The sequence below is a fragment of the Etheostoma spectabile genome, chromosome 21 (assembly GCF_008692095.1).
Source record: "Etheostoma spectabile isolate EspeVRDwgs_2016 chromosome 21, UIUC_Espe_1.0, whole genome shotgun sequence".
NCBI classification, from domain to species: Eukaryota; Metazoa; Chordata; class Actinopteri; order Perciformes; family Percidae; genus Etheostoma; species Etheostoma spectabile.
This window is the reverse complement of record NC_045753.1, coordinates 14,194,504-14,205,953: the sequence shown is the minus strand read 5'-3', so window position 1 is coordinate 14,205,953 and position 11,450 is coordinate 14,194,504. Positions and strand designations below refer to the sequence as shown.

The 11,450-nt window shown below is 40.5% G+C and overlaps 1 protein-coding gene across 1 annotated transcript; it reads right to left on the bottom strand.

Annotated features, from left to right (window-relative positions):
• Positions 1-7: 7 nt before the first annotated feature.
• On the bottom strand, positions 8-11,038 carry timp2a (TIMP metallopeptidase inhibitor 2a). The gene is made up of 5 exons (XM_032503235.1): positions 10,624-11,038; positions 5,761-5,861; positions 5,518-5,626; positions 3,197-3,321; positions 8-2,098 (listed from the first exon to the last, which is right to left on the bottom strand). The coding sequence occupies exons 1-5, from the start codon at positions 10,757-10,759 to the stop codon at positions 1,901-1,903; spliced, it is 669 nt and encodes a 222-aa protein (XP_032359126.1). The 5' UTR covers positions 10,760-11,038; the 3' UTR covers positions 8-1,900.
• Between the last annotated feature and the right edge of the window lie 412 nt (positions 11,039-11,450).

The window sequence follows — 11,450 nt, the reverse complement described above, 5'->3', positions numbered from 1 at the left end:
TTTTTTTAAACGTGGTTTTTATTTGATAATACTGAATATTTTGTCCTTCGCTCGGACTTACACAAAGCATCAAACACATGCACAGTCCTCTATTCACACAAGGTACCCAATTCTCATTTCTCTACACCTCTCCAAAAAGGATTAATCTCTCTCACTCTCACGTTACTCCAGCGCAAGAGGACTTCCTCACCTCGACACTACAGCTAAAGACATCGTAGACAAAGAGCGAAAACACGCAAAAAATCATGACAGGTATAATAACACTGAAAAGATAAAAAAGTAATGGGAAATGGAAAGAGTTTACTTTTAAATTATGCCTCTAATACTCCATCATATATATATATTTTTTTTGTTAATGTAGCTTGAGGTGTATAAAACAGCACTGTAAACTTCAATTAAGTAACTTGCTTTCTATGACAGCGATGATGCTTTCATTAATAACTGGAAGGAGCAGGAAAGACGAGTCAAAGCTAACATTAAGCATGTAAAGACCTAATTACTCATGAAATGAACCGTCTGCGAGAATATATTGGCAAATCCTGAAACTGCTGTTGGCATTTACAATCAACAGGTAATACAAAGACACTGAAATAACACCCAACAAAGCTCTTTTTGTTTTTGACTTCCACACATAAAATCTGCAAAAAAAAATCCCTTATATCCCAACCTCTCACACGCTATTTTTTTGTTTTTCTTCGATTGCAAGTAAGTTACTATTTTATCTGTTATGACAAAGATAGCGAGAATAAGTTTGTGAATATGGATCACCAAAAGCACTCAAAAATAGGAGAAATCTGCACCTGAGGGGGATCTGTCGGTCTCGGAGAACTATAATCACTGTCACATTAGAGTGTTCAGGCTCTTGTCATTACTGGAACTCATCCTCAAAAAGTGCAAATCTAGTTCTAAAGCAGTAAATAATAATCATCAAGTAACAACAAACGTATATGCATAGGTACTGTACAGCTACATAGTAAGGATAACAAAGAGGGATGAAGACAAGATGAGAGACATTTGGGATATTTCTGATTGGACTGTGGGGCGGTGAGGTGGTGTTTTACCTCATGAGCAGGTTTCAATTTAGAGCGCTCATCTTTACGCAGCATAGACTGGTCCAGTGAGGCCTGTGACGGCCACAGAAATCTCCACAAGAAAAGATTTTTTTTACCTAATCAAACCAGGAAAGATCATGTTCTTTTTTTTAACAAAATAGTTAAGCATGCAGTGGGCGTCTGACGTCACCAGTGGCCAAACGGCTCCCAGCAGAGAAGATGAGGGAAGCAGTAACTGATGGTGTTCGGAGAGAGCGAGACAATCATTTAAAAAAGGCAACTTGGAATTTGGCTTTGGAATAAAATGGAGAATGAGGTATTAAAAGTAGAAACACGATGGGTAACGAATGATCGTCTGGAGAACGGGATTGACTTGTGAAGTTGGAGAGCAGAGCTGTTAAAGCGCTTTGCGGGGCAGGAAATGCTCTGTCTCACAGAGAATTTATATCCTCCTGACGCCAGCCTCAGGAGGAAGTAACATCATCACTTGACCAGTCTATGTCTCATGATGCTAGGTTTGTTTTTACAGAGAACAACCTGAGTCTGAGAACAACCTCCGAGCCTCTTCAGTTAAATCTGAGCAATGCTGAGGTTGAAAGTGGCCTCGTGTTACTTTGTCTAACTGAAATGCTAACGGACAACAAATACAAAGAGAGGCTGGAGGTTGTTTTCGGACCAGCAGGTAATTTTAGTCACATTAGCTTTGCCTTTAAAAAAAAAAAAGAAAAAAAAAAAAAAAAAAAAAAAAAAAAAATCACATTGACGGATTGTTATCTAAATTTCAATGGAATCGTTGACATTTATTTTCCAGCCAGGCTGTGCAGTGGGCAGTCAGGCGAGCCACTTGATTAAGGGTCATCGGCGTCCAGGAACTCCTTCTTGGGCGACGCGATGCCGCGGTACCAGGAGCAGGAGCCGTCCGCCCTCTTGACGCAGGCGTAGTGGCTGGCCTGGCGTCCGTGCACCTGCTTCTCGATCATCATGTCCGTCCACAGACACTCCTCAGGAGCAGAGATCTCACAGGGCAGAGAGGGACAGCGCACAATCTGCAGAGACACACAAAACAATCTACTTTACTGTGTGCACAAACTGCGGAGTCACGTAGTTACTGTTTTATTACAGTATATACAATATTATATTACTATTATATTTCTATCCATACAAACACTAAGCACCATTACTTTTTCTTATTATAAATATATTATTTGCCATTTACATGCAATAGACTTGCTGACTCTGCAGTTATTTATCACATCACTGTCACTTTTGAGTAATAATTTTGTCTTTGATTACTCTTGTATTTGTTATTTTTACTTTTTCTATTCATCCGCTTATTTCCGAATTTCCTGTCTTGGATAGATTTGTTTTTTAAAGTTTCTTATAATATATTACCATACTCTTATTACCGGTTTGGGTAAAAAATCAAAAAAAGCATGCTGCTTAACACACACACTATACATATACACACACACACATATTATATATTATATATGTAACACACACACACACACACACACAACACACAATATATAAATATATAATATATATATATATATTATATATATAATATAATATAAATATATATATATATATATATATATATATAATATATATAATATATATATCATACATACATACACATATATATATATACATACACATATATATATAACATACACATATATATATATATATATATACACACACACATTATATATATACACATATACATACATATTATATATATATATATATATTTATACACAATACTATTATTTATATATATATATATTATATATATACACACATACTATTATATTAATATATATATATATATATATATATAGATCTATATATATAAGTATATATATAATACTAATACTATATATATGACATAAACTACATCATCACATACATACAATAATATATATATATGTACACATATACATATATATGTACACGTATACACACAAACACATTATATATTGTTTGTTTAATCCCTACAAAAACAGAAAACCGTAACAAAAAACCCCGCAAATCCTCTCATAAGAAGCTGAAACCACAAAGGAATTGGCTTATCAAACTGGATTTTCTGTCAACTAATTCAAATCAGATAAACCATGCATACACAGACAGTCCTTTACCTTGCATTCACAGCCCATCTCGTAGCGTTGGCTAAGGCCCTTCTTCTGGGTGTTGCTCAAGGAGTCCCAGGGCATGATGTAATCACACAGGGTCACATGCATGCGCCCGTCGGCCTCGGCCTTGCCTGCAAAAGAACGAGACAGCGATAAAAGCTTCACAATGAAAAGAAATTCAGACGAGATCATAAATGCAGCTCCAGATGCATCCATATAAATCCTCATATTTGACCATTTATTAGAAAAGGTCAAACTAGGAGCGTCAGACAACAGATTCACAGGTAAAACTGATCAAATCGGTTACTTTTCAGGCGGGTGCCTGCAGGCATCAACACAGACCACCTGTCCCCTGGTGCTTATGTTTCATGCACGAGTGGCACCAGTCAAAACAAGGAGATATTTCAACTTGAGTTTACAGATCTGCTCAGGTCGCGTCCACCTCACTTCACCGCTATCTGTCTTTCAGAGCAACTCTCAACATGTTGAAGTCTTTATAGCATGTCCTCGGAGACGGGACTGACTCACGTTTCACTGGAACTTTCCCAACGGTTAACCCTTTAAACTAAAGAAAGGATGAATCGTTTTAAAAAGATGCTCCGGTCTGCAGAAAGTTAACGGCCTTTCCCACTGCTCAAGTCCTGCAGTCTGAGAGAGGGGAAACGCTGGCCTCAGCAGTTCCTCCTCTTACAACTCTCTGTAATTAGGGCCGAGTGTTTGCGGGTGCATCTCTGTCTGCGATGGGGAAACCAGAGCATGAATGACATCATGATCCTTTATGTCTCCTCCACTCAATGTCTCATTCTGCCGCTTTAAGTCACAATAAAACCAGATTTAGAATACAAAACATGAAAGGTATAGTTTGACATTTTGGGAAATATGCTTCTTCACTCTCAGGTGGAGAGTTTATTAAAGATTGATACCACTCTCATCTGTACGTTGAATAGAAGTCTCCAGCGAGTCCAGTGAACAAAACCGAGGTGTTTGGTTTTAAACTAATTAAACAAACACAATACAATGTGTTAATAAGTGAGCTTTAAAGGTGATGGTGAGTTGATTTTGTTGCCTTTGGACAGAGTCATGCTAGCGTTTTTGTTCTTCCTGTTTTCAGTCTTTATGCTAAGCTAAGATAAGCTAACATCTCCTGGCTGTAACTTCATATTTAGCGAACAGACGTGACAGCGGAAGCAATCTACCCCAAAACAGTGAATTCCTGCTTTTGCTTTAATGTGGCAAAAGCAAAACATTTTTTGCAGCCTTATCTGTGAAAGGAAATTTGAATCCAAGGACATGGACAGTCACTGAGTCACAGTGTATCCAACTTCCATCAGGCTGGTATCTCTTTTCTTTTTTTCTTTTTATAAATTTATTTTCGTCTCATGGTCAACATCACCTCGAGCAGGGTGAACGAGATACATACCGTATGTGCATTTACAACTCTCAGGAGCTCAAGCTGTAGCACGACAGACAAAGTCCCTCCCAGTCTCCACAGGGTTTAGTCTGCAGCGTATCATTAGCCATAATAACATAAACAGTTCCTCCTCCGACACACAAAATGGCCAGCTAGTCTTTATCCAATCCCATGTTTGTCTGCCTGGCTGTTTCCACCTGGAGGTTGATATCTGATTATCTGTCGGTTTGTCTTTATATTCTTTTGCTGTTTGTTTGTATATTTCCATCTTAGTATAAGTATAATAATATATATATATATATATAATATAGTATAATAATAATTGCCAATTAGAAGTTACCAGAAATCAAAGTTTATTTTTTTATATTTATTATATTTCAACAATAAAATACTATTTACCAAGATATAAAACAGAGAAAGACTGGAGCAAATAAACATAGATTTGGTATTTTTCGAGATTATTTACTTACTAGTGTTAAAATGTAATGGCAATCTGCCAAAGAAGTAACTGACTAAATGTCACTAAACATAGTGTATGCCTATATTAACTGTTCAACATTTTGGAAAATACGGTCGTTTACCGTCTTGCTAGAAGTTAGATGAGAATATTGATGTTGTTCTCACTGTATCCTGAGAATAGAGCTAAAACCAGGAGACGGTTAGCTTAGCTTAGCACAAAGACTGTAAACAGGGGGGAACAGCTAGCCTGGCTCTGTCCAAAGGTAACGGAACCTGCCTATCAGCACCTCTACAGCTCACTAATTAACAAGTTGTTTCTGTGTTTAATCCGTATAAAAAACTGAAGAGTAACAATGTCAAGTTGAGAAATATTTCCTCAACATTTCATTTTTACATTTCTGCTTTGTGTATGGGTTGGAAAAATCACTCCAGAAACAAAGCAGACGTAAAATCTCACCTGAGATCAAGTACTCCTTCTTGCCGTTGACATCAAGGGTAACGCCACAGACAGCGGACACAGGAGCCGTGAAGACAGCCTCAATGTCCTGGTTAGGCCCCTTGAACATCTGGAACAAAAACCACAGCGAGCCGGTCAAAAGGTCAGACTGAAGGAGTCAAAGTCTGAGCATCATAATAGTGGGAAGTATCTGGGTGATATTCTATCAAGTTAAGGATTCAAATTTGATCAGTGACTTCTTACCTTGATCTGTTTGACCTCATACTGGATCCTCTTGATGGGATTCCCATAGACATCATTCCCAGAATCCACCTCTCTCTCTCCCACCACCTTTGCTCGAATGACTGTTGAGGAGACAGAGGACCACAGCGATACATGATCCCATCATCAAAAGACAGAAAGTACCTGGCAGAGGTCTTTGCCCATCCATCCTATCGGGATGTTATTTACTGTGCAGCCTAAAACCTGTGGTATGGTGCCCAGGCTTTATCGGTTCTTGGTGATATCTGGCCGCACTGCCCTTCCTATTGAGAGGATCTGGGTACCCGATTGCCCAGGCCTAAGTACTGAACTCGACTGGCATGATGTATGGTCTAACAGATGTATCACGCAATCCAGAGCATCAGCAGATTAACTACAATTTCATTTATAGGCTGGAGGAGCCCCGGGGAAGACTTTGAACACTTGGGACAGCATTGCAGAGTCCTTAAAGTCAATGCTGTAGCCTTTTCTTTTGTTTGCGTGTGTGACTGGTCCCTTATCTTGTGTCTGTCTGTGTGTCTGATTCTGCATGCGTTGTTTTGTCTCCCTCGCTCCCGTTTTTCCTCTCTGTGTATTTGTGGCCCTAGGACATGTTCCTATGTCCCATTGTGTTGTTTGAACTGTTTGGGAATATTATGTTTTCTGATATTGTGTTTTACGAATCAAAAAAAAAAAAAAAAAAAAAAAAAAAAAAAAAAAAGGATGCAAAAAGTTGCTCCACGCAACCACATATGTGAACGAGGTGTTCACAATGAGTATTTACTAGATAAATCAATTAATTGTTTTGGTATACAACATATTAGATATTATTAAAAAATGCCCACCACAGCTTCAAAAATCCCGAGGTGACCTTACAATTATATAAAAAGCAGCAAGTTCTCACATTGGAGAATCTGATAGCAGAGAATATTTGGCATTTTTGCAACAACCGACACAACCTTGAGAGCTGCCTGAAGTCTCATGCCCAGTCAATGAAAACACAACAAGGGTTCTCATTTGGTCCAAAACTGCATGAGGGCCAGACACATAAACTGACTTGGCCTGCAGCACAAAGCTTCCTGCTTCCAAACATGACCAGGAAACCGTCAAAGGAGCAGAATTAATGAATATAAGAATACAACTGGAAAGCTAATATGCAGAGAGAGAGGGAGAGAGAGAGAGAGAGAGAGAGAGAGAGTGCCAAAGGCATGTTTCTCAACGTGTGTGTGTGCTTGTGCGTTTTTTTAATGGCCTAACTGACTACATCAAGCTTTAGCTATGCTTCGGGCATTTATTCAAAATGGAAAATATGAGCATTAGAAAGAGAAAGGAAGAGGGAGGGAGAAAGAGAGAGAGAGAGAGAGAGAGAGAGAGAAGGACAAACATAAAATAAACACACACACACACACCTGGCTGGCACTCTCTCCTGCATTCCTCTCGGTTTTTCCGCTCTCATTTCCTGACCTCATTCTGAGCCACAAACTAATGAGCAAAAAAAATCAGCAGCAGGACACAATACTGAGGGGAAATTACCCTGTTGTTCACAATGCATTGCTATTATGGGAGCTTATCTGTCTACCTTGGTGTTGCAGACATGTTTACTTCTCAGTATCCCCCCCTGCAATAAAGCCAGACAGATCCTCCTGTGCAGTCTAAACAGCGTGTTGCAGAGGCAGCAGACTACACAGCGTGATGCTGAAATAGCACGACTACCGAGCTTCCCCGCGGATTGATCCTAAAGTCATCTGATCATCAGCAGTCAATCAGCAGCCAGGAGCCGCGCCTCCATAAACCACCAACTGACCCACATTTCTATCCCCCCCCCCGAACAGGACAACATTATAATGACTTTTACATGAGTATCAGTTGCACTACACAATGTTTTCCATGTAACCCCCTGTATGAAAACACACACATGCACCCATCCTAAGTCTCCCGCATTCAATCCCACCGCATGACAGTCCATTTCTTTTTTCATACTCCAGTAACCACTGAAACATCCTTGACATTCCTGATGTGGTTTTTCTAGCTCCAGACGTATGTGGGCCTTCTGTTTAACCTGTCATTTGACCAGAGAAGAACCGCCCTCAAACACAAAGCCAGCTTGATGACCTCTGACAACATCTGTGTTAAGATCTGTGCAGCACAGACGAAAGCTCTGGTTTCCTTTGAGAGGTCTTTATGATGACAGTATCCAGTCAGATCAATACTTGATTTATTCAACCAACAGTCCAAAACGCAAAAGGTATTCAATTTGCGATGATATAAAAACAGAGAAAAGCAGCAAATCGTCACATTTGAGAAACTGGACTTTTTGATCATCCAATTGGTTTAATATTTAAAGCAGCATTAATTATATATTGTTTGGCCCCTTATGGGCAGTGGAACATCCATCCATATCCAGGCGATACGGAGCACAATTATCATTCATTTGGAGTCATGCTTCAGGTTGCATGATAAATGGAAGTCTAATTTACTCTCTTTTAGCTCTTAGGCCTATATCAACTGCTGAGGAAAAGATCTCTCTGTAGCTGCTAAATGCTGCTCACTGTTCCCCAGGTAGTCTTTAACTGTGTCTGTCTGCCATTTGTTAGTTGTTGTTTTTTTGCTTTTTCAGTGACAACAGATGCCTGCTGGAAATAATGTGGATTGAGAATGGTGAGACTGAAACTAAATGTAAGCCAGAAAACCAAAACAATGAGCTGAAATGTCCATTAGTGCACCTTTAAGTTCCAGTGAAGCTTAATTCTCCTCTTGTCTTTACTAATTAACTGTATTTCTCTACTGTACAACATATGTTGGTCTTGTAAAAGAATGTATATGTAAACATAAATTTTGTATATGTCATCCAAATTGTTTCGACTTTAAAATTATTGTATTTAGTAGTATTAAAGTATTTCAACAAAGCAACTTGTGTGCATGTTAAGTACATTTCATAAAGAAAATATTTCTATGAAATGAGAAATGCACAGTTTGAATGTGTTGCTGCAGGTCCACTTCTGTGGACAACGCCCAGCCTCCGGCCAGTCTAACTGGGCAGGGCAGCCAGGGAAGTTCCCCTTTGTGGGCTTCAGATTTATATGAAAGGGGATGTTGTGTCTGCACATGTGTGTGTGATTGTATATCAAACTCACTAGGTGTATGACACAGCGACATTACTTAAACCTAGAGCATAATTTAGCAACACACGCATACACACACGCACAAGTGGGATCCAATGTCACCACAATTAATATTGAATTGTCAAACTACATGACTGTTGACAAAGTCACTTTGTTATTGCCTACAAGCCTGCAAAACCCATTAGACCTCCATCTACAGTCCTGACTGTGCAGTGTCTGATCTGGGTGTTTCTCCCAGCAGATTTAATCTTCATGTTCACGCTAAAAACCATCGCCGGACAATGACATTGACCATTCCACATTTTGTGTGCATCCTCCTCCCTCCTCTGACAAAAGCTACATTGACTCATACACCCATAAAAGACCACATGAGCACACCAAACACAAATAGACTCCTGCTGTTAGACAGGTCTCTAAGACCTGTAGGTGAGAGATTGAGTCACACTTGAAAAAATAGATGTCATTTTGCAATATAGAAATACACAGTTATACATCTTATCCACAAACAAACAATCATGCATGTGTGTGTGTGTGTGAATAAGTCAAAGAAAGGAAGAAATGCCAAAGTAGTGCTGCCTCACAGTTTCTCATTCTCAAGAATACCATTCATATTTTAACTTGGACTGTGACTTTATTTGTTTTTTTCCTTTTAAAAAAAACACCCTGAATTGACAGCCATATGTCATCTGTAGCCAGTGTGTGTGTGTGTGTGTGTGTGTGTGTGTGTGTGTGTGTGTGTCGCTGCCTTACACCGGAGCAAAGTTGGGAAAATCCCAGCAACATTCCTGTAATTCCTCCCAGCACCACCCCTCAAAAAGGAAGAAAAAAGGGCAGGAATGGAAAGAAGAAGAAGAAGAAGAAGAAGAAGGCGTGTGGTGTGACATATTCTGTGGTTTAGATTCAACCACCCACCCCCCAAACAAATTCTCTTCACATTCTCCATCCCTTGTCCTCCTCTCTGCTCTTTCCCTCCTTGGCTCTTTTGCCTCTCTTTTGCCACGTTGCCCTGTAAAAGCCAGGCGACGCAGCTCCGTCCCGGAGCCGCTGAGGGGTGAATCCACACTCTGCTCCAGACCTAAGACATTATGTACAGTGATGGTCCCAGACTCCTTCCTGAGTACTACACTGACTTGCACAAAAACAGTGCACTTACACGCTTACAACAATACAGTCTTCTTATTGAGGTTGTTGTAATCTGACAAAATCAAAATAAATAATTACCATAAAGTTAAATATCATTTTGACAGGTGCACTTTCAACTTCTTATGGTGGTGTAAAATAAATGATAAAAGGGACATTATTTTAAAATGAGCTTGTGTGTGTTTGTGGGTGGGTATCCCCTTCAAAACATGCCTCCAAGATACCTAAAGAACTTTTTTTCCCCCCGTGCTTCCCAAATGGCTAATGGGGTATTTTAGAGGTGTACTGTTGTCAACATGACCAAATGCGTGTGTGTGTGTGTGTGTGTGTGTGTGTGTGTGTGTGTGTGTGTGTGTGTGTGTGTGTGTGTGTGTGTGTGTGCGAGTGTGCAATCTGGATGCATCCATGGCCTTGAGGACCCTCCACCTTCAGGCTTTCCAGCGGTTTCCAGAAGCAGAGCATACTCAGTGCGCACCGGAGGCGGGCAGAGGAGCTGAAACCCGCCGCTGTAGCTTCCGGTGTCTGCGCAAGAGCCTGGTGCAACATGGTCTAGGTAAACAACAACAACAACAACAACAACAACAGTCCCTGGAGCCGTACTCACCTACATCGGCGTTGCAGAACGCCTGTTGCGGATGTACCGGAGCGCAGCTGCACGCTTCCGCGAGCTCCTCCGCCCGCCACAGGACTAGAAGCGCGAGCGTGCAAAGGATGCCGTTAATGGAAAACGGCATTTTCATAAACACTGATGCGACGTTTTTTCAGCCTCTTCGTTGCTGTGTGTGCTGCGCAGATGCGTCGCAGTGTAGCTAGATCCAGCGGCAGGCAGCGGCGTCCCCCTCCGCTTTTTATTGTTTTAACGGACAGAAACCTGGTGAACAGCACCGGGCGGTCTGCTCGCTCAGCTCCGGTGTAAAGGTGAGGTTTCACTGTGTGCTCGATGGCTCCCGGAGATGTGTTGGCTGGTGTCAGCAGCTGTCTGTCTTTAGGGAGTGTTTCCGTTTCTAGGATCAAGGCGGTTTTATAAAGCAGCTCGTGCGGCTCCTCCTCCCGGCAGTACCGGTTGAACCGGCAGGGGGCGCTGCCCGCTCCGGCTGGATTAACCCAAGAGTAGATGGCTGCAGCCTGGAGCCGTTGCTCCTTCAAAAAGGTCTCTGAGATTTGTGTGGATCTAACAGTTGTTTTCATAAAAATATATATATTTAACCCCATCCCCATATTTTAGCATTTAATAACAATAGCCATGACATTAAAATACTTAATTTTAAAAATTAACAAATGTAAGTTTATGGTTCATGTGCGTTGAAACAGGAAGACATGTAATGCAAATTACTGCACATAAATATGTCCCTGAAGAGTTTCTTTAGTCTGTCTGCAGTGGTTGAATGTTTACTTCAGTACAATTTTGAGGTAGCATTTCAATTGAGTATT

What these genes read in the sequence shown, in the direction of transcription:
- timp2a (XM_032503235.1), bottom strand. Translation starts at nt 10,759, where the DNA reads ATGAAAATGCCGTTTTCCATTAACGGCATCCTTTGCACGCTCGCGCTT. An exon ending in GTTCTGCAACGCCGATGTAG is followed by an intron (nt 5,862 to 10,623) that starts GTGAGTACGGCT and finishes TCTCCTCAACAG; the next exon opens with TCATTCGAGCAAAGGTGGTG. An exon ending in GAAGGAGTACTTGATCTCAG is followed by an intron (nt 3,322 to 5,517) that starts GTGAGATTTTAC and finishes GTTCTTTTGCAG; the next exon opens with GCAAGGCCGAGGCCGACGGG.